The sequence below is a fragment of the Chelonia mydas genome, chromosome 7 (assembly GCF_015237465.2).
Source record: "Chelonia mydas isolate rCheMyd1 chromosome 7, rCheMyd1.pri.v2, whole genome shotgun sequence".
Taxonomy (NCBI): domain Eukaryota; kingdom Metazoa; phylum Chordata; order Testudines; family Cheloniidae; genus Chelonia; species Chelonia mydas.
This window is the reverse complement of record NC_057853.1, coordinates 7,217,269-7,240,066: the sequence shown is the minus strand read 5'-3', so window position 1 is coordinate 7,240,066 and position 22,798 is coordinate 7,217,269. Positions and strand designations below refer to the sequence as shown.

At 45.0% G+C, this 22,798-nt stretch overlaps 1 protein-coding gene across 2 annotated transcripts in view; it reads left to right on the top strand.

Moving 5' to 3' along the window:
- Nucleotides 1-22,798, top strand: part of LRIG1 (leucine rich repeats and immunoglobulin like domains 1) — a 126,325-nt gene that overhangs the window by 72,746 nt on the left and 30,781 nt on the right. For both annotated transcript variants that reach the window (XM_043550669.1, XM_007061478.4), the window contains exons 4-6: nucleotides 16,824-16,961; nucleotides 18,098-18,241; nucleotides 21,667-21,810. In XM_043550669.1, coding sequence (XP_043406604.1) covers nucleotides 16,824-16,961; nucleotides 18,098-18,241; nucleotides 21,667-21,810 — 426 coding nt within the window. The remainder of the gene's footprint in view (nucleotides 1-16,823; nucleotides 16,962-18,097; nucleotides 18,242-21,666; nucleotides 21,811-22,798) is intronic.

The window sequence follows — 22,798 nt, the reverse complement described above, 5'->3', positions numbered from 1 at the left end:
TGGACTGAGGTAGCTCCAAACTAGTTTGCTCAAGGGGGAGTGAGAGCAATGAAAGCAGGTTAAATGCTGTCTAGATACATACTTGGTGTGTGGTTCCTGCCTTACAAAAGATCTTTAACTTCTATTGGTGTATATATTTCTAGCAGTCTACTTTAGGATTGCAGGATGTGAGTATTTTCAAGAGAGCTAGTCAACATTTTTTTCCAGACGGTTCTAAGTTTCAGCCTTCAAGTGCTAGATAATATTCACTCACTTTTTATTTTTATTTTTTTTTATTGTTGTAAAAAAACTAGTTTTGGGGGAAAGAGGGACAGACTAACGAAACGTATAGTATTTATGTAGCCTATATTCAGGCATGGACCAGAGAGGTTAAAGCAAGAGTTGGAAGATCACCATTATTTGTAGAACACAGTAACACCCTGATGCCTTTACTAGCACTCCTGGCATCTTGACTGTCAACATTTTGAAAACACCACGCTTTTGGCTGCCTGGAAGTATTGCGAAAGGCTCAAGAACTCAACCAATAGGCAATATGCTTGAGGGTCTGTGTTTACAACAGGGATGAAACCATTTCAGAAGTCCTGCTCTCATTCTTTAAGGACACAAAGGTTGGAAGGTACCCCCTGATATTTAACTTCGTTTACATGAGTGCTTGTACCATTATTACCACTGGCAGCACTAACCATGGTGGGAAAACTGGGAAGGAAGTGTAGACACAGCCCTATATGGTTGTGCTATTTAGCAAGGCAGTTTGGGAAAGCTAATGGATTCTGTTTTGTAGCTAAACAGGAATTGATGGTCCATACTAAGTAGACTGGCACCTTTTACCTGTGTTAAATTTCCCAAATAATTGCAGAGATAAACAAGAGATGATCGTATTAAATGTTATGATCTTGCCATTGTAAAAATAATCCTCTGGGGGAGGGGGGAACATCTGAGTGCTGGTTATTAAGGACAAAATGATCCTTCGTGAGTACAGATGAAATGATCGTTTAAGAGACCATTCTCCCATCCAAGACTGTACATAACTCTCACTGTTAGCGGGAGTTACACAACAAATATTGATTGGGAGAAAGAGGTTAGTAGAATACATGGTCTGCCTGTTAATGTTCAGGGGAAGGTAATGAACACAGTCAGAAAATCCAGCAAGTAAATAGGCATGTGTGTGAAAAGAAATCTGTTGTGCTTAACTGTGAAAGAAGTGAGCATTTAGGAGTAAATCTGAAATATACACCATGTATACTTGTTCATTAGCCAATTCGTTTATAAGCCGACCCCCCAAAATGGATAGGTAAAAATGGCAAAAACTCTACGACCCTTTTATAAGCTGACCGTATTTTTCGGGGGTTGGCAAACTTTGGCTCCCAGCTGTTGGGGTAAGCCGCTAACAGGCCAGGACGTTTTGTTTACCTGGAGCGCTTGCAGGCGCGGAGCCTCTCAGCTCTCAGTGGCTGCGGTTTGCCGTTCCCAGCCAATGAGAGCTGTGGGAAGTGGCGGCCAGCATGTCCCTCAGCCCGTGCCGCTTCCTGCAGCTCCCATTGGCTGGGAACGGAAAACCGTGGCCACTGGGAGCTGTGCCTGCAAGCGCTCCAGGTAAACAAAAGGACAATGTATTAGATATTCAATTCAATAATTCAATAGAGCTTAAAATCATCACATTCTGGTGTAGACCCGTTGATAAGCCGACCCCCGCTCTTTAATGCTTCACTTTTTTACCAAAAAAATTCGTCTTATGAAGGAATATATATGGTGTATATGTGTGTGTGTGTATGCATGTATGTATGTATATTTGAGGGACAGCAGACAAAACAGAAAATGTATGTAGGAGTGATGCTGCTCAGGCTTAAAAGGATAATTTGTCTCCACTATCCCGTTTATTGTAGTCCATAGATTGCACTGGTGAGGTTGCTGAATGGAATGACTGTTAACGTCAGGGGAAGCAAAAGGTCTTTCTCCCTGAAATCAGTAGGGTACCACTAGCTAGAAACACTCCTTGGCCGTGTTGAACTTAGGGATTTCTCCAAGCCATAATCTTGAAACAATTAACCTACTTCCTTTTCAAAATAAGAGGAACCGAAGAAGTAAACATTTCTTTTAAAGAAGGTGAAGAATTATATGGGATTAGTTGCAAGTTAAGTGTGCACCGGTGACTTCCACGCTCCCCAGTGGTATGTCTAGGAAGTGGATGGAGGCATATCTCTGTTATAAGCCTGGGTTAGTACAATACCGGTTTTGCTTCAAATCTCTAGTTTTGAATTCACTGAACCTTTTGGACCCACTTTTTTGCAGAATCCTTGCCCTTACCTTTCCCATTTCAGTGTGTTGTTAGAAGGCAGGATGCATGGATTTGTCAGTTTGGGGCGATTTCATTAGCCAAGAAAACAAATGTGAACATTGCTCTTCGACGCAGGAGCTTTTCCTCTTGAAGGCTGAACGGTCTCAGCTGGGCTGTAGAAAGCCCACCAGGGAGGTCTGCCCAGAGGCTATCCGCCTGCCTCACAGCCTTGCTGACAACACAGATAAGCCCTTTCAGCAGAGCATGAGTGTGTGTTATGTCAGGACAGACTAGCCAGCCGGCATCCTATCTTCTGGGTTTCTAAAGTGTTAACAGGAGCCTTGATTTAGGGATGTTTGTCAATAACTCGTTTCGCATCTTCAAGGGTAAGATCCATGGCTGACTGGAGTCAGCAGGAGCTGCATCAGTCCCTACGAGACTAGACAAAATGTTGTGGTACCAGCATGTCATTGCTGTCTCAACTGGTTCCTGAGCTGGGGTGATAGAATCCTCATTAAATCCACGTGTTTTTATTGTAATCCAATCAAAGATGTTAGTAAATGTGCTAGGCCAGTGAGTCAAACTGTAGCTTGCAGGCAGACACGGTGTGCGATTTCAAGCAATCTGCTTGTAATTAACATTTGGATGAATGTCCCAGAGTCTACAGCAGAGCTGTGCAATTTGGTTTGTGCTTAAAAGTTACTCCTCTGCCCTTGATTTTCCCCTCCCCAACCCTGCAGAGGAGGAAGAGCAAAAGCAAAACAATGCAAGCCCCCAAACACACACACTGACTATTCTGACAATAAATCGCGGGGGGCCTTAACTTCTCGACATTGCTCATTGCTTTGGTATGTAAAGTAAAGCTGAAAATAGTGTCATGATTTAGGGGTACTGTTTTCAAAAGCACCTACGACCCAATGACTTTCAATTGAAAACTTTACCCTATGTGACCTGTGAGAGGATGGAGAGGATGATGCAGGCTTTCCAGCTTTGGGAGTGGGATGTGGTGGCTTCTTTTTGCTCAGAACATCACCTGGGGATGATTAGATTTGTCTTTTCACTCGGACTCGTTCTTATCAACTCTCAACCTGCTCTGCTCCTTTTCACAAATCCACTTTGTCTTTGAGGAGAACAACGATGATGATTGTTTTTGGCATCACAGTGGGTGCCCAAAGGCCCCAGGGCTGATCAGGGCCCCTTTCTTGCTAGGCACTGGGCAAACACATTGAAGGAGACAGTGTCTGCCCCCAAGAGCTTACTGTCTGTAAAGGCAACAGGTGGAGACAGGTATTCAACGTAGGAGCAAACAAATCAGGGCAGTCCAGGCTATTTGCATGTATGTGTTTATATTTTTCATTTATATCACAAAGTCTTCATTTTATGGGAGTTTTCAGGGGACTCAGGTTTGAATTGTGGGAGGGGAAGGGATTGTTGAAGTAAAAGGTGAATATATCGGGGCAGGAAGAGAGAGAAAAGAGAAAAGAAAAGGGAAAGAGAAAAGCTAGAAGGGCAATGGGCAGGGAGGGTGGGGGTGGGCAGCTGAGAGGTTGCAATGGGAAGGGAAGTGGCAGGATGATGGGGGAACAACCACTAATGACAATACAGCCAGTAAAGGGAGGAGGGCGGGGGAAAGAAATGTGAAGTCCAGTCCTCAGTCTTGAGTGAATGACACTGTCAAGGAGCTGTGAAGGCTCCTCCAGGCTGCTGTTCTCCATCTGGAAGAGGGGAGACTGTTGGGTCTAGTGCCACAGCAAGACCCTCTGGGTCATGAAGAGAGATAGGAATTGGGCCAGGAAGCCCTTAACTTACTCCCTGAACCCTCAGCTGCTGAAGGAGGAGCCTGAGGAACTTGGGAATTCCATATCACGCCCCAGAGTGAGGCCGGGAGACCCCTATGTGGCCCTCAACAACATAGCACATGGGTGACTCTCTTCAACTATAAACAGTATCATCTGTATCAAAGACATACGGTTGCTTTAGCCCAGCAGCTACATCGACCTGCCTGCTTCACCTCAAGCTATGCCCTGAAGCTGACCAAACTGTGACAAACCAAGGAAGTTCCACAGATGAGTAGCCTCTGGCCAAGATGTCCCACCACCAGTCCTGGGAACCAGCAGGAGAAGCAGCCGGCCCCTCTTAAAAGGGTCACAGGGAGAAGTCTCACAGCTTTGTAGATCATTTTGAAAACCTTTTGAACAGCACATGGAAGCCACAGATAGGATGGTGTCCAGGGGTTGGCTCACGCAGTTTGTGGAGATGTGACCTTCACCAAGGACGAAGGGCATTTTACGTGGCCTCTATACCAGATCTATACCCTGTGAATGTGTAACTTTAAAAGAAACCAGAGTACTGAAATCACAATATATAAGGTATCTGAAATTCAGCAACAAGTGTCTGGTGCTTGTGGAACAGGTCTGTAACTAGTGGGACAGTTGCATGTGTGACACAGGCTGCCTTGTCTCGAGACATCTTAATTTGCTTTGATGTCATAACAGGTTTTATAATCTGCTAGGCAGGTAAGACAGTCTCTGTGCTGAGAGACTAATACCCTAATTCTGCCTATCCCACATGTTTTACTCTCTCAATGGGAGCAGCAGGATCAAATGCCGAAGGCATAGGAAATTGTGTGTTGTAAAAGATATCAAAAATCACATGATGGCTAGATCAAAAGTCTGCTGTGAATAAATGCAGATCAAAACCAGGAGGGAATTTTTTTTAAACTACATCAGTTGTATCAATGTGCTCAGGAAAAGACCTTGTGCTCTGACGTGTCCAAGTTCCAAAAAACCTTAAATGAGTGCTGAAAATGCAAAGGATCCAGGGAGTAAGACTCTGAGTTCTTCTCATTTACTTGTGAAAGATTTTATGTCTTCTAAGTTTTCATCAAGCTAGCTTAGCTTTTTTCTTAACACACAGAATCTACTGGCCTGTATCCTGTAAAACATTGGCTTAAGCGGGTTAGCATAAGTATAATAGGCCTGTGTCCCTTAGCACAGATAAAATGGCCCGACTGTTACCCTAGATTTTGAGGAACTTGGAATAGCTTGCTCAATAGAAGGAGTTGATATCTAATGGTACCAGGCAACAGAAAGAACACTGAACTGATACTGGGCTTGGATATTTTAGGACAGAATTGTGATGTCTAACCACGAACTTGCTTGAGCAATAAGTGACATATATGATAATGAGTTAAATGGCATTAATATGTTAACCTACAGGATAAGAGCACCCCAATACCATGAGGGTGAGAAAGTTGGATTTGGACATGGAAGCCTGGGCATCAGAATGAATATTCATGATAGTGCTCACGCCTAGTAATAGGGCAAACCACCATGGGTTAGTTTCCCATAATTGACCCTTCAGCTCTTTATTGTTATCTACCACCAATCTTTGGGCTTTTGGGAATCTGGGCCATTGGACTCATTCAGCATGCCAGAGACAGGGCTGGTCCTTTGTCTCTCACCACCAGGCCCTCAAGGAAAGGCATAAGTATGAGCATATGCAAGGAATGATACTACAGATATCCCCAATACTGTATTTCTTCCTATCTGGTTAGATGGTTTGGAGCTTTTCTGTCTTTACTAATAAATAGTTTTAATAAAAATCGCAAAGGCTTTTGCTTTGTCCTCAGGGTGTGTCCTTGCTGTGCAACCCGAGGTTCCCTACAAGATATTGAACTTGTCGGTTTTAGCTCTGATTCTGGGACAAGAACCCTGTTACCCTCAGCTCATTAATTAGCATTGATTAGCAATCAATACAATTATTATTACCCCTTAAAGGATCAGGCAACAGCATACACACACAGTGTGTTGGGGTTACGTCCAAGGGGTTGTTGTGGGGTACTTCAGAATGCCCGCATCTGGGTGTGAGGATTAAATGATATCAAATGAGGCGTGAGTTCACTGAAGAGCTAGAGGAATCCTATGCAATGAGGTGGAGGCAGAGCCCGGGAGACTGAAAAAGACAGATACATATAAAACATGAAGGGCAGGTCTACACTGCAGATTGGCATCAGCACAGTTGTAGCGCGGCTGGTGAAGAGCTCTCCTGTTGGCTTATTAACTCCACCTCCGCTCTCCCACCGACATAGTGCTGTCTACATGTGGGGATTAAGGTCAGTATAACTATGTCGCTCGGGGTGGGGTGGGGGGGCGGATTTTTCACACCTGGAGCAACGTTGTTATACTGAAGTAAGTATGTAGTGTAGACCAAGCCTAAGGTGTTTGCTGAAGGTCAACAAAAAGGTGTGGAGTATTTGGGTGGAGTCTGGTTGGGGCTGTTACTGTGCCCTGATGGGAAAAGTTATCAGATTTATTAGAGATGACACCAGGAGGATTTCTCTGCGTTCTGTAGGAGTCGGTAGAGAATGGTGCTTTTTCTGCTGAATTTTTAACCCAGTCTGTGGAATACTGTAGAGGCCTGGTAATTCTGTAGGGCAATGTTTTCCATCAAAGGGCTATTGTCTATTGAATTCTATACTCTCTTTTCCCGCAAGGGTATTTGTTCAGTTATTACCAAGTGTGGCCTTCCAGTGGGTCTGCCATTTTAACTTTATTTCCTGCTCCTTAGTTTGAAAGTCGAGCATTGTGAACATTACAAAGGCAGTGTTAGAATAATTACCGGCCACCTTCACTGAGCTATTTAATCAATCAGTGTCTTAAGCCCTGGCAGTTGTGTACAGTTCCTGTAGCCCGATGTTAAAATGATTTAAAGCTAGTAGTGCAGAGCTGCAGCCGGGCAACTGTGTTCGTTCTCTGAGCACCTCTTAGAACCAGGCATGCTTTTCAAGTTGGTGGGAAGCTCCACGTGTTGAGATGTTGGCAACCCGGTAGGGCTGTGAGCTGAATAAATGTACACTCCCCTATGGTAGTTTGCCCTGTTGACTGTGGGAATACGTGTGGGGCCCCTGTCATCAGTCGGACATTGGAGGCTCCCTGTGAAACTGTTTGGCTCATGGCAGAAGCTGAGGTAATGCAACTCTTAAATGAAGTAATCTCTAAGCGAATGTGTGCGCGCACATACATGGGGCTGCTGAGCCACAGCTAGTTAGCTGTTGGAGGTGGGGATTTAGACAAGAACCTGTCTGTGCCTGTGGAAATGAGCTGGAAAGGGATATCCTACAGATGTGGTGGTTTGGTAGCGAGTTCTGTTTCTCTGATCCCTGTAATGCGGAGAGGCTCACTGGTGTGGGAAATAGCATTAGGGAGCAAAACCTTTTCAACCTGGGAGAGTTTTCCATCTTCAGCTCAACAAACCCCAGCCCATCATCTTTCTTTTCAAGTCACGCGGGGCTGGATGAGGAACCCTTTAGTCACACTGGTCTCACACAAGTAGACCCATTGACTCCCCTGGAACAGTTTGTGTGAGTAACTTCCTTCCAGTGTGGTGGGGGCTCATACCCTGGCCCTTCACTGTCTTGCCGAAATAGCTAACGTGCTGTCTACTTGAAGGCAGCTGCCCAACTATGTGCAAGGGGACAACCAGGAAAATCCCATCTCCCCAGCTGCTTCCTGGTGCTAAATGTCCCCAACCTAATTTTCTGAAGTGCTGGGTGCCCAAATCTCCCGTGGACGGCAGCCCAGAAAGGAACTGTCTCCTGCTCTTCCTCCTGGGTATTTTTGGGTTGGTTGGCATTTATTTTTTACTTGCTCTTTACATCAGTTAGCAGCAGCCAGACACTTGGTGTCCACGCCACTCTAGGAAATGCACGGGGGAATTACCAGAGTGCAGTAAGACAGGGGTGCAAAATGCCACTTATCAGTGAAGTGTAAGATGATGATGCTAGGGGTCCGACTTATGAGGGGCTGTGATATTTAATGTACCGTTGGGGTGTGGGCCGATGTGAGTAAATATCTCACCCTTATTGTTGCAAAAGCAACATTCCTGATGGGACAGCGAAGCCGTGTAGTTTTCTTGCGTTGGCACACGGAGAGCATTCAGTTATAGAGCTGTGTCTGCCTCAGGCCCTACACCTGGCCCCAGCATGTAGATAGCCTGTGTCCTCTGGAGCTGAGGCGGTGGGGGAGGGCTGGAGAAGGAATTCTCCAACCCTCAAGGCTACTCTGGGGCAGCTGAATTAGCTTGTGTCCATTTCCCCCACAGAACTGCTGTAAGATATGTCTGAGACTTCTGGGGGGAATTCAGCCACCCTCTTCTTGCACAAAACCTCATGCCCACTGTCGGCAAGGAGACTAAACCTTCTGGCTAGTGGCCCCCTTGGATTATTCGTCCGAGGATGCAATAAGCTCACCAGAGTTTTGTGAGCTGTGTTCTGACTTTAATACCAAACTGGCGGTGTCCTTTGTGACTTTCCTCACACCCTCCCGCCGCCGCCTGCTTATAGCTGTGAAGAGTTTACTTAATGCATGTCCATCCTCAACTGCTGTTGCGGTGGCCGAATGTAGCCTACGAAGGAAAACCCAAAAGCTAGTGAGTGCAGTTGCTCAGGGATCACTACAATATATCATTGTCAGTGGAGAGGATGTATAGCGCATAGAATAGACCTTCTGCCATGGTTACGTGTAGTAAGTTGGATTTAGCTTGAGTGGATCTACCGCTTGTGTTCCTTGCTTTGTGCTTATTACATGATGGCTGTAAGAACCCAACAGAAAATGGGGAGAATTTTTGTATTATGCACATTATAAAGTCCAAGCAGGAAGGGGCCCTCGGGAGAGAGGAGGCCATGGAATACCTCTGGGGTGAAAGGCAATTTGACTTCTGGGGATTACAGACTGTGTGAGTATTGGAGAGTATTATCTAGTTAGGAAGCTGGTTGGCACAACTTGTGCAGGACCCTAGAGTGCAACGGCTGCTTGTTTTGCAACTGGTCTACTCTTGTTGTGCGTGCGATCTCCACCTGAACAAACAGAGCTGAGGCTATATCTGCCGCAGCAAGAGAATCTGCCAAAATTCCCCAGGGAACTGATGATTCAGAGCATCTGAGAAAAGTGGGGGCTGCTTACATGGATCCTCGCTTCCTGCCCGGAGAATAACCCATGCAATTTTGCTCTGAAATGACAGTGGCCCTGTTCCCTTAAATAAATACAGCACGTGTTCCTTTTGGGGAGGTTGGACTACTGACAAACATGTACAATTTGTTCTGATGGTAAAATCTAAACCTTATAGGTGATGATGTGCACAGTGACATGATGTAGTGCAGTATTTCTCAACCTTTTTGATACCAGAGACCAGCTTGCTGCCTTCCTAAATGGTGCCAGGGAAATCTCAGAGACTGGCACCAGTCCACAGACTGGCTGTTAAGAAACACTGATGTAGTGCATGCAAGTTAGATGCACCTGCCGGCAAAGTTGGGGGCTGCAAAGGACCATTTGTATAGCGTGACCAATGGTATTTATTATTCATAAATACTTAGCCATTTAAGTTTGCGGGGAGAAGGTTGATCTCGTGGCTAAAGCACAGGATTAGGAATCTAAAGTGCGGGGCTCTCTGCCCAGTCCTGCAACAGACTTTCTGCACAGCCTTCGGCAAGTCAGTTAATCTCTTGTGTGCTTCCCTTCATATAACTAACCTGATTTCATTCCAGGGGTAATAGTTTGCCTCCAATAAAGTGGTGGAGTTCTGCTGGAATAAAATACTTTTAGAGAACAAAGCTTTGAATAGTAATATTTTTAGGGTCACATGAGAAGCTTTATCCTCTTGGTTTATTGTATAGTTCAAAACATATGAACTGACTTACAAACACATTCTCCCTCTGTCCCCCATTGGCATTGAATTGATTTATAGTTTTCTCAGGGCGCTTTTTTTCTTTCCTTTAAAGAGATATAGACATACACCAAAAATAATTGTCAGTGAGGCAGGTCTTCAGCTGACTTCAGTGGAGCTATAGCCATGTGCACCAGCTGGGACTCTGCCCCGTAAGGTTTTGAGGATGGAAAATGTAACCCCACAATTCAGGTTAAATTAGGTTTAAAGATGTGGTGGAGGGGAAGGCAGATGCTTTTCATGTTCCTCATTTTGCAGCAGTTGGGTGCAATCCAACCAAACTGAAAATACACCGTATCTAATTCTACTCGATCCAGGGGTAAAGGCTTGAAAAACTTCTTGCACACATAGTAGTGAGAGGCAGATGCAGGGCAGGGTGGAGGTACCATCAAGGTCCAGAGATAGTGCCTTAGTGAAAGCCCTGCCAGCTACCCAAAGCTCATGTGCAGAAGGAGGAATCTGGGATTTCTACCAATGTGCTGCAATCACTTCCCCCTACTTGAGGGCTCCATTGTTTTCATACCGGCCTCTGATTAAGTTATCTGATGAATCTGAAACTGCGGCCTCCACTCTCCCATCTCCTGTCTGTTTGCAAGAGGAAGCCTTGGGGAAGGTGTGTGTGTCTGTCACTCCCTTCCCCCCACCCCCACTTCCTTCAGCATCATGGCTGCTGCGGGAAGGGGAGAAATGAAAGGTCTCTTACTCTACCCGACCTCATGGTTTTTTGGATACCCCTCCCCTGTGAAAAAACGAGGTGTCCTTGTGGCACTTCAGAGACTAACAAATTTATTTGGGCATAAGCTTTCATGGGCTAAAACCCACTTCATCAGATACAGTTTTTAGCCCATAAAAGCTCCTCGTTGTTTTTGCTGATACAGACTGACACGGCTACTGCTCTGAAACCTCCTCCCCTGTGATTAGCTATAGCCTCTGCCTCTACTGATGCTCACAGCTATGCCAAGAGGCAGCAATGTGAAACCGGCATTATTCTTGATCATTATGCTCTGCAGCCCTCAGGGTGCTGAATAGCACAGTGAGACTAACCTGAGTTTCAGTTTGTCTGTTGTTATTTGGCAAAGCTAAGAGCAGCAGCTCAGGCACCGGAGATGCCTGACTACAGACTCAGGAAGGCAATGGGAGATTTGGTTTGCATTCAGCTCACTTGTGGAAACTTTTCTTCATGACCATGTCTAATAGCAATGTCATTTTTTGTTTTAAATTAAAGCATAAATGTACAGATATGGGTTGTTTAAGCCCCCTTCATACATGTGACGAAAGCTGCCCATCTAGCCGAGGCTAGTGAGAAAGTGTGGCTTTTATGCTCTGCTTAGAGGACAGGTAGGGAAAATGTGGGCTGAACAATGTGCAGTCCCATGCAGTGTACCTTAGCCAGATGGCACTTCTGTCTGTGGTGAGAGCAGTGGGGACCTGTGCCATGAATCTTCTCCCATGTTTCTAAGGGAAGGAGGTCTTAATGCTGTCAGCTTCTTCTAACCTCCCTGGGAATTGGGGTGGGAATCGCTGCCAGAGAGAGAGCAGAATGATGGCGTGTAATTCCAGGCACCAGTTAGTCACGGTATATTTGATCCATCTCATGTAACACTGTGTTTGATCTAACGCTTGACCGTGCCCTCTTTGCCTGGCCTTTCCCTGACATCAGCCCTTGGTTTCCTTCAGTAGCAAGCGCCTGTAATTCTCCATGGCCAGGAGGTCTGGCTCCTTTGCTACTTGACCATTTTGAAAATATTACCCAAGAGTAAAAATTGACTTTTTATCCCTCGATTTCTCTGCCCTCTAGTTGTTTCTAAACTCCCCCTTTATGCTCATTCTGAGAATGTGTTTGAATGTTAATAGGACTGTAGCCGAAATACATATTCGCTCAAGTCTGTCTCTCTTTTGAAGCTTGGTTTTATTTTTGATGCTTATAACAGGTGTTGGTTTAATAGGTTTGCTGTATTTGGTTTTTTCTCCCCAGAGCCCAGCCAGCACTGTAAATTGACACTAGATGAAGGCTAAACATGTGATTTCTCCCCGCCTCCACTCTTCTCTCACATTAAACATTTGCAGTGCACACGACTACAGCTCAGACAGCATCGACTCAGGTCTTGTCTCTTTGAGAAATTTGCACTGATCTAATTTAAATCCATTTAAACTGATTTAAACTGGCGCAGACCTTCTTATTTTCCATTGAAGAGTGGCTTTCTTTTGCTTAATTTAAACTGATTCCTAATAGGGTGAATCTAAAGTGAAATAAGCCTGATTGAAACCTAAATAAGGGAGTCCACACAGCTTTCTGAACAGGTTTAACTACACCCTATGTTGAATTGGCCAGTGCACCTTTATTGTATAAAAAAGCCCTTTGTAGCAGTGAAAGGTGAATTCTCTTTCAATTAGTACCAGTGGAAAATGCCTCACCAGCCTGTTTATCAATAAATAAATATTCATTAAAACATTTAGCACTAGGGATATCCCCGGGGATTAAGGTGTAACTTTACCTCTAAAATACAGGCCTGGATTCCTGGAAATGCTGTGATCTTTTGAACTTGTGCCATCTGTCTTTCCCCCCGACTTAAAAAACCAACCGCCCTCCCCCCCCCCCAACCCTTCTCTTTGTTTCCTTTGAACATTCCATTTGCTTTTTAAATTTTCAGCCATTGAGCAGTGCCGAAGACTGCCAAGGAAGTATTCACTACTTGTTGGAAACCGGCTCTCAGCTTTTGGCTGGGTTGGGGAGTGGATGGTTTGGGAGGTTCATCTGAATAGTTTGGAATACCGGTGGGCATGTTCCACAGCTGTACAAAGATGAGGAAAGTGAACATAGCGGAGTATGTAGGATTTACTTTGCACTTAGAATATTTTGCTCATTTAGCACCTTTTATAGCCATTACAGACCTGAATGAGTTTAGCCTCACAGCATCCTGGTCAAGACAGATGAGTAAACTGAAGGTACAGAAGAGTCAAGTGACATGCCCTAGGCATGAGTCAGTACCAGAGCTGGAAGCTAGATGGTCAGAGACTTGGCTGCCAGTCCTGGCTCTAATGATTGGATCTCATATTAAGCATAGTCATCTTGTACTCTTGCGGTAACAATGGCTGAAATGAGACAGTAAAATTGTTCCCATGGGTTGTGCTGCATGGGGAAGCGTGGGGGGGAGCACCACGTATTTGTGTTTCAAGGCTGATCAGGTATTTTCGTTGAAATTTCTTCTGTAACCTGTGCAGTCTAGTAAGTTAAAATAAGGAGTACACAGTAAAATCCCCCTCTTTCCCAGCCATTGTGAAGGGGGAGGAGAGATCAGGGCATAACGTCCTCACAATTTACTCTGCTTTCAAATTGCCTTGGGACTGGTAAGGAAGGAAACTGAGTGAAAAAGTCCCAAGCCATAACAGGAAGGGTTAAACTGTGTTTCGGTGTCTATTGAAAGCACAAAAAAAGAAAATGTAATCAAGCTGGTGAAGGTTTGGAATAAGTTGTATTTATATCACACGCTGTGTATAGGAAAAGTCGTCGGGGCTGGTTTTGTTTGAAGTGCGATGTTCTGAGATGGCGCAGTGCTCGCAGCAAACTGTCTGACATTCCCCAGCTGGAACTGGCTGGAGGTGGTGCTGGGAGTCATTACTTACCACTGGAGTTGGCCCATCTTTGAGAGGGGGAGAGAGAGAGAGAAGCCTGGCTTTCCTATGTGAAATAATGCACACCCCCCATCCCCTCCTTAATCTATTAGCTGCAGCACAAGAAAAAGCAACAGCTGAATGGACGGAAGTCACCTGGAAACTGCTTGAACATGGCTCAGACCAAAATAGTATCTTCCACTTCACCCACCTTTTCCTTTCCTTCTTAAACTGGGCCCTATGGTAAACTCTGGGACATTGTGCTTTTGATGCGTGGTATACATACAGTAATATTAATATTCCAAAAAATGACCGTCTGTTTCTACTTCTGAACTGCTCTGCATGACTGAAGCCATTTCATGCTTTCAGTCCCTTACAGAGTTACTGCTTTTTGTGTTTAGTAATCACCAGGTAATTTATAGATTCTTGACGTTCTTTTGTATGAAGCTACAATTCCTGGTAATTTACAGCTAGATTCTGATTGCGGTTACAACAGTAGGTCTGAGATTAGAGTTGAACACATAGTTCCTGATTCAGCACAGCTTTGAAACGCACGCTTAAGTTTATTCCTATTTAGCAAAGCACTTAAGAATGTGTTTATCCGATGAAGTGAGCTGTAGCTCACGAAAGCTTTTGCTCAAATAAATTTGTTAGTCTCTAAGGTGCCACAAGTACTCCTTTTCTTTTTATCTTTTAAGAACATGCTTTGCGGAACAGAAATGGATTTTAAGTGTGTTGCTTAAAGTTAAGTATGTTCTTAGGTGCTTTCCTGAATTGGGCTTTTAGCCACGGTTTGTTTTAACATTACCTATTATTGCACTCATTTGAAAGGGATCCTGTCAGCTTGAAAAATCATATTTCTGTCTGAAAAGGAACCTGCTGAAGTGACAAATTCAGATTATTAACACAGGGCAATGGGTGGAAGAGAAATTCTTTTCTCCAGGAGTTTAATTTATGGATGTGACAGCCCCTTTTGCATAGTCCATTTCACTGTTTTCCCTTAGGCATACAATCAGAATATACAGTCAGAATATACAGTATCAGGGTATGTCTACATGAGATTAAAAAACCCATGGCTGGTTCAGGTCTGCTGATTGAGGCTCGGGCTAGGGGTTAAAAATTGGTGTGTAGACACTCAAGCTCCAGTTGCAGGGCTTTTATTGCCATGTAGACATACCCTCTGGGGCTCTGTCCAGGCTCAGGGATCCCTCTCATGTAGAATTCATTGCAGGAATGAGAGGGCCAAAGTTTGTTTCTTCCTTGCTAAAAAGACCTTTACATATATCAATAAGGGGAGCAAAAATAAGTTATTTCAAATGTTTTTAAGGATTTTTTTTTTTTTTTTTTTTTTTAATTTCAGGATGCAGGGCTTGAGTCTCATTTATTCTAAGGCCTGTTTATGCCACTTGGCAGCATATAAAGGGGCTTTCCTTACTGCAAGACCCTTTTTCATGGCCAGGATGGTGCAAAAGGGGCCTTAGGATAAAATGTTCAAAAGTAGCTAAGTAACTTGGGATCCTAAATCCCATTGACTTTCAATGAGATTTAGACTCCTAAACCATTGAGACGCCTTTTGATAATTTTACCCTCGACATAAATGAGAATCAGGCCTATCATATTCCAAGGGTGATTCATCAGACAGTGGAATGTTTGAAACTGACTAATTTAAATTTGACACAGTGTCTTTTTAAACCACCAGCTTAGTCTGTGGAGAAACCATCAGTTTGTATTAACGAGAGGGAAAGAGGACATATTGCTGTGGAGAGAGATCTTTCCTCACCATTCGTTAAAAACATTTTCAATTCACTGAGCTGGGCTTTTGTTAAAGGGTTTTGTCTGGACTTATAAAGGCCGGGGAGGGTCTGGAAACAGAGAGAGGGAGATGGCAAGGACATGTTCAAAGATAAATGCCTGCATGTGAGTACTGGATCCCAAGTGTTTGTTTAAAAGAGATTCCTCTGGATCTGGAGAGCCTGGTGTTCCCATTTTGCATTCAAGAATGCTTTGGCTGGCTGCTGGCTCCCCACCCCTCTCCATTTACTTAGAGGGTAGCTGGCGTGATTAAGCTGTAGTCTTTGTCTGAAATCACTTTACTATCTCTTATTATTCAACAGGTTCTCAAGTGTCTGTGAATGTCTCTATTTAGAGCTGTCTGTTTCAGCCTTGCTGGTAATAGCAATGGCTGTTCATGCTGGTCTAAATTCATGTCAGTCATCTGCTTTACTACTTGTGTCTAATGCCCAATATATAGAGAGAGATTTTAAAGTTTGGTTACTGTTCTTCCTTCTGAGTCAGGCCAAAAAGGAGTTAGAAAGAAAAGAGAGGGCTTTTATTTTAAAACTAAACTCTCCAGGTGCAAACAGATTTGGAGCTCTTCAGTTGTTTGACAGCTGTGGAAATCCAGTGAGTGATTTGTAATGCTTTCTGTGAGCAAAACAATTCCAATGTTAAATCTCCAGACTATTGATGAAAATGCAGCTGGCTTGAATCATTACTTTGGGGCCAGATCCGACAAACACTGCTAAGTGCAATGCTTAGTGCCGAGAGTTATTCTAAGCACACAGTTTGGTTTAGGGTAGTAAACAATATGCTAGGAAATGATTGCAGAATCAAGCCCCTGGATACTGTTTCTATGTGTTAGAAATCATTGTAATATAGTTTAGAGCTGGGACTTTTCAAAAGGGCCTAGCAGCTAGGCAAACAACCCCCAGAGGCTTTCACTGGGATTTGGGTGTCTCTTTATCTCCCTTTGAAAAATCCCAGCCAGTGTGTGTTATGTTGGAATTTTGGCAATTTGCTAAATCATCAGTCGACACTGGGAGAATTCCTGTGACAATCCCAATCCTGCAGTCTCTCTTAATAATGCATTTATCTTGGGAGTTAAGGGGATGGAAGGGATCCAGAATTGGGCCCAAATCTCTGGAAGGTGAATGCTTCAGTGGACTCGGTAGTTATTGAAGAAAGTCTTGTACCAAAATAGAAAAAACTCCAAATGTTTGTGATTTACTACAATCTGACTAGCCAGAGAAACAGCAGGGAGCCAGTGTATGTATCTCTGACACTGGTTTCTGATTGGACCGTTGTTTCAGAAATACATTAAATACCAGTGTGGAATGCCAACTGGCGACTGATGGAATCAGTTGCTCTCTCTGGTTATATTTTTTTTTCTTTAAGGAAACTTGATTCTCTCCAATTCTCATCCTGTCTGTTTCAGGCATCACAACAGGATCCGCAGCATTGAAGCAAGTCAACTGAAGCCTTACGTTGCCCTGGAAACGTTGGACCTGAGTTCCAATGACATCACGGAAATACGAAGCGGCTGCTTTCCACAGGGACTTCCCATAAAGGAGCTGTAAGTTCTTCTTGTTCAGAACAGCATTAGTCGAGTTACCGCAGCAAAAAGGAGGCCTTTAAAATTGCCTTTAAAAAAGGGTTGCTAACAAACATTTCAAATAGAGCATTATAACTGTGGGTTCTAAATGCAACAATGAATTAAAACTCAGCCAGTTGTGTCTCTGGTCCCCTTGCCTCCCACCCCCACCAGCCTTGTCTTTTTGTTATCGGATGTATCTGTGAATAATGCAGGGACGTCATTTTGCCAGCTGCACTGGGAGCGGTGTACAGTGACAGAGAAAGGCACGTGTGCCCTTCACGTACGGGCATCCTGCATTGCTACGGAAACCTGAAGCCAAAACAACTATCCAGAGCAGGGACAGCTCTTCCATAATGGGAACCCTAGAAACATGAGGCTGGAAGAGAGGGTGTCTAGTCCGCCCCCAGGCTGAGGCAGGATTAAGCATACCTAGCCTAGACCATCCCAGACAGGGGTTTGTGTACCTTGAGGTCTGTGCCTTGCTTCTGAAATCAGACACGTGCAGCTGGGGAAAAGTGGCTGTTTTCCTTGTGATCACATGTTCACATTAAAATGGATGTTGGGTAACCCTTGTTTTTATAGCCATACATACCAGCGGTCAGTGGGAGCCAAATGAGCTCCCCTTGAGCCATGCAGGAAAAATACAGCATAATCCTAACGTGTGTGGGGTCAGTGATATACGTTGTGTGTTTTCTAGAAGGCGCAGAATAACCACAGGTTCTGCTCATAAGCCGTGCTTGTGCATGAGGAGTGCGTATGCTGTGGGTTTGGTTGCACTCCTCTGTCTGGAGGCCATCAATTTTTGGAACCATCAGAATGAGGTGACAGCAATGGCCCCTGTATGCTGTGGGTCTGACAATGAGCCCCCCGACTGTCTCTTTCATTGGAGTAGCTGGTGCCAAGCATCTCTGAAGGGGCACTCAGCACCTTCCATTGCTAGGTGCTGGCAATGTGTTCTGGGAAAGCGTGTTTGTTTTTATTTGTCCCCAAACCTGCTCGGTTCCAATGTAATGTGTCTAATTTCACCAGCCTGTTTGGAGACCAAGCAAAGGCTGATAACTAACAATGAAGGCCTCTGACACAACCGTTACGTTTTCTGTGCTGATTTATTACAGCAACCTGGGGAGCAACAGAATCAGCACCCTGGAGCCTGGTGCTTTTGATAGTCTGTCACGGTCCCTGCTAACACTTCGACTGAGTAAAAACAGGATCACCCTGCTTCCTGTTAAGGCATTCAAGTTACCCAGGCTAACACAACTGTGAGTAGAAATGTGCACCTTAATTAAGGTTAACCAAACTTTATGGAGACAAAATTTCCCTGAGGACATACACACCAAATGCAACCCTTCCTCACCCTACATCTATAAAACTTGGAATAAGCTATATTTAATAGTCCTATGGCGACACCTAATAAAACAAATTAGGAGAGTGCGGGGGTGGGGTGTTTTGTGTGTGTTTGTCCGTCTTGTACCTATTACTTATTTAGGTCACTCTTTTTAGATGAAAAAAATGTAACTGATGAGCCTCTCAGCTATTTACAGTATCAAATAGATCTGTTTCCCTTACAGCAGCTGGTAAAAAATTTTTGGTTGGGGAAAAAATGTGTTTTGCAAGTGGGCAGAAAGAGCTGAATGACAGCGTTATGTTTTCGAGACCACACAGGTATCTTTATGCGGCAATAAAAATGCAACGAAGGAAGGTCGTTAAACTGTGCAGTGATATTTGAGCAGACAAAAGAGTACTTTCGATGAGCTAACACACACGTTGTTATTGTCTTGGCTGCAGTACTGCGTGAGCTATGTAGGCAGAGATCTACATGTGCATCTATAAGTGTGCCTTATATGCAAACAGTCAATCTAAGAGTTCAGCTTTTCCCCTTTAGAGGCCGGATCAGATGGTATGATGGGATAGCCTAATTTTGGCAATTAATTGATCTTTGTCTATTAGCTGTAAATCTGCCCAGTGGCCTATGATGGGATATTAGATGGGGTGGGATCTGAGTTACTACAGAGAATTCTTTCCTGGGTGTCTGGCTGGTGAATCTTGCCCACGTGCTCAGGGTTTAGCTGATTGCCATATTTGGGGTCGGGAAGGATTTTCCTCCAGGGCAGATTGGCAGAGGCCCTGGGGGTTTTTCCCCTTTCTCTGCAGCATGGGGCATGGGTCACTTGCTGGAGGATTCTGTTCACCTTGAAGTCTTTAAACCATGATTTGAGGACTTCAGTAGCTCAGACATAGGTCAGGGGTTTGTTACGGAATGGGTGGGTTAGATTCTGTGGCCTGCGTTATGCAGGAGGTCAGACTAGAAGATCATAATGGTCCCTTCTGACCTTAAAGTCTGTGACTCTATCTAAAGCCCGCTGCAGTCTTTTCACTGAGTTTGGTGGGTTTAGGATCAAGCTCTGTTTGCACAAAAGACCATAGAGAAGATTGAAACCAGTACCTCTAAATGGCAAACCATCACCACCCAATTAAGTAACCCCAAAGCGCCCAGAACAGTTTTGTTCAAGCTTTAGTCATGGTCAGTGGATATCAAAGGTCAGGGGAGGGTAAGCTTCCCCATACCCAGGCCATGGCCTTGCCCATGCTCTGCCCTGAGGCCCTGCTCTTACTCCCCCTGTCACCTGAAGCTAGCCGGTGGCCTGGAGCTCGGGGCTCAGGCTAGGGGCAGCCTGGGGTGGTTAGGGGCAGCCTGGGGCAACTTGGACTGGCCCGGGGGTGGGGCCGGCCGGAGAGGCTGGGGCAACTCGGGCTGGCCAGGGGGTCAGGCATCTTGGGGCAGCTGGGGTGGGCCAGCCAGAGCTCTAGCCATGGGGTGGAGGGGCTTAGAACTCCAGCAGGCGGGGGCGGGGCTGGGGGACTAGCCTCCCTGAAGTGGGGGTACTGCCACTGCCCGGGCTTCAGTTAAAAACTACTCCTACGACCCAGCCGCATTCTGCTTGTCCCTTGGGAAGCTGGCTTATGAGATGCTTGACTGCGTACATCCACGGGTGTAAATTTTCCGTTGGATGCATACAGGATTCACGTTTCCTTCAGCATTGAACATCTACCAGGAGGTTTTGAAGAAGCTATTTAGGAGCAAGTTCCATGGAGAGTCAGTGGTATTTGAGCTCCTAAGCCCCTTAGGAGGAAGGTTTTCAGATGAGTCTAATTTTCCCTTGTATGGATATAAGAATGAACTGCACGCAAAGAGGTATTGATGGGGCAGCCAGAGTTTTAGAATTAATCCTGTTTAACTTTTCAGGTGAAGTATGGTGGAGTAGTATCGCTGGCAATGCTGCAGAGCAGGAAGTGGCAAGCTTGAAATAGTCGTGCTCAGAAAGGGTGTTAGAATAGCATTAAAACTGAGTTTTAGTCCCCCCCAAATCAGAAAGCAGCTGCTTCTACCACCCCTCCCCTGGAAAAAAAAAACTCCTGTGTATTGCCCATGTTGCTACCTTGGCTCCCACTGGGAAGTGGAGAAGGCGCCTCCATCGGGTTGGTTTTGCACCCCAGCAAGCTGGTGTCCAGGTAACTGCTGTACACGCACAATGTAGGCATTGCACAGGCATTTTTGCAGGTAGGCTTGAGTGTACTATGAAAGTTTGACCTTCCTGTTTAAATCTACACACCATGCTGGATGAAATCCTGCCCCTATTGAAGTCAGTGGGAGTTTTGCCACTTTAGTGGGGCTGGCATTTCACCCTGGTGCCTAGATCTAACCCATGGCATGATCTGTAACTACCTGTTCTAATGCCCTTGGTACAGGTTAAGTCAAGTCACCCAGTTATATTCTCGTATTATTGGTGAGTACAGTGCACAGAAGTAACTGGCTTTCCTAAGTTTTATTTAAACTTTCCTTAGTTTTAAAAAAATGCTTAATAAAGCAAACATTTTGGAGGTCTCATTGGAAACCTCTTGTTTCTTTATTTATTACTTTCTTAATATAGGGGAAAAAAGGCTAAATTTGTCAAGGAAACTGAAGGTTATCCTTCCAAACTAGTAATAGAATTTACATCTGGGGTCACACTTGACATATGTTTGTCAGAGTAAATTTTTACTGGCCCGTTACAAGCCACGAGCCTTTATAAACAGAGGTTTGTAGGGAAGTAATGCTGATCCCTAACTGTATGGGTTTGAATGGTGCTTCTGCATTGGAACAGATGAATTGTGAAGATTGAACTCAATTGATGAAAAGTATAAATGGCTTATCCAAAAACTATATGGGGGAGGGGATTACTATTCTACATCCATTTTACTTATTGCCCTATATTGGAGTTTCCTCAGGGCTAGGGTGACCAGACGTCCCGTTTTTAAGGAGACAGTCCTGTTTTTTGGACTTTTTCTTATATAGGTGCCTGTTACCCCTCCACCCCCGTCCCGTTTTTTCACCGTTGCTATCTGGTCACCCTGCTCCTGGCTTAAATTCAGCTGGAGTAGAACTGAAGCCTCGAGCCCCCAATGGTTGGGGGGTCCGGGAAACACTCTGAGAATTTAAGCTCTGAGTTTGTTCAAGAAGGAGTTTGTTTAAGAGAGAATGGGCCCCGGTGACTTTCCTGGCCCGTTTCCGATGCCCTTCTGCTCTCTCATGGGAACAGTTCATGGAGAAGTTGTTGGCATTCCTCCGCCCCATTGTGTGTCACACAGATGATTGCATGACAAAGGACTGGGACTTAATACATTTCCACGGTGTTGACAATTTCAGGGAGTTAAACCGGAATCGCATCCGCCTGATTGAAGGCCTGACGTTCCATGGGTTGGACAGCTTAGACGTTCTGAAGCTGCAGCGCAATGACATAAGCAAACTGACCGATGGGGCCTTCTGGGGTCTGGCCAAGATGCAAGTTCTGTAAGTTGGGGGAAAGATTTATTTTCTACGTCTCCCGTGACCTCCTCCTTTCCCCCACAGTTCTTCCAGGGACTGGTGGGCACTCTTGACATATGACCTGCCGTCACACAACAGCCGGTGGAGGATTTCTGTGCTCTGAGATCTTCGGTTCAGCCTCTCATCCACTAGATACCCAGTCTCTGCTCTGCTTTGTCACCTCCACACTGCTTTACTTGAGGCGATAGTAAAAGGAAGGGAAGGTGTAAAGGTGTAATGCCTTTACTGGTGCGCCTCTCTGTGCCATGCATGCACTGGATTGCTGCCGTATGTAATCCTTCCCCTTTCTCCAGCAACCTGTTTCCCTGTGTCAGTGTATTGAGTTTTGCTGCCTATGCTTGACTGGTGGTTCTGACCAGATTACACTAGTTGAAAGGAGGACTGTTTCCAGGTAAATTCCCATTGCTCTAGTCTCTTGGATGCGGCCCTCATTTAGTGTCCTGAGAAACACCACCTGCTATGTGGAGATACGACACCAATATATCCAACACTGCTTAGAATATGGTCCCAGAGATCCCTGGCTTCTGAATGCTGCCAGCCAGACGTTCAGTACACATCCTCTGGAAGGGATTATTTCAGAGACATCACATATATTTGTGTGCAAAACTAAAGCCCCGATCCTGCAGTGTGCCTCTCAGGACCCCGTTGACTTCAAAGGGGCTCTGCATGGGGACACACCCATGTGCCTCACATTGTAGGATCTCCTTGCATTACCACTGTGATTAGGCGACCATCCATGGAATTGACTTGGAGTGGAAGCTGGACAGAAGGATTTAACAACAGTCTCGCTCCACTTCCACAGCATGGTCAACCAGAGCTCTTCTAGTAAGATTTCAAATCGACCATCTATGTCTTATGTACAAGGTAGAATCCTCTTGAAATATATGTCTGTATTCTTTAGAAATCTTTAGGAAACATTGCAAGGCCTTTCCAGCATAAGTGACGTTCACAG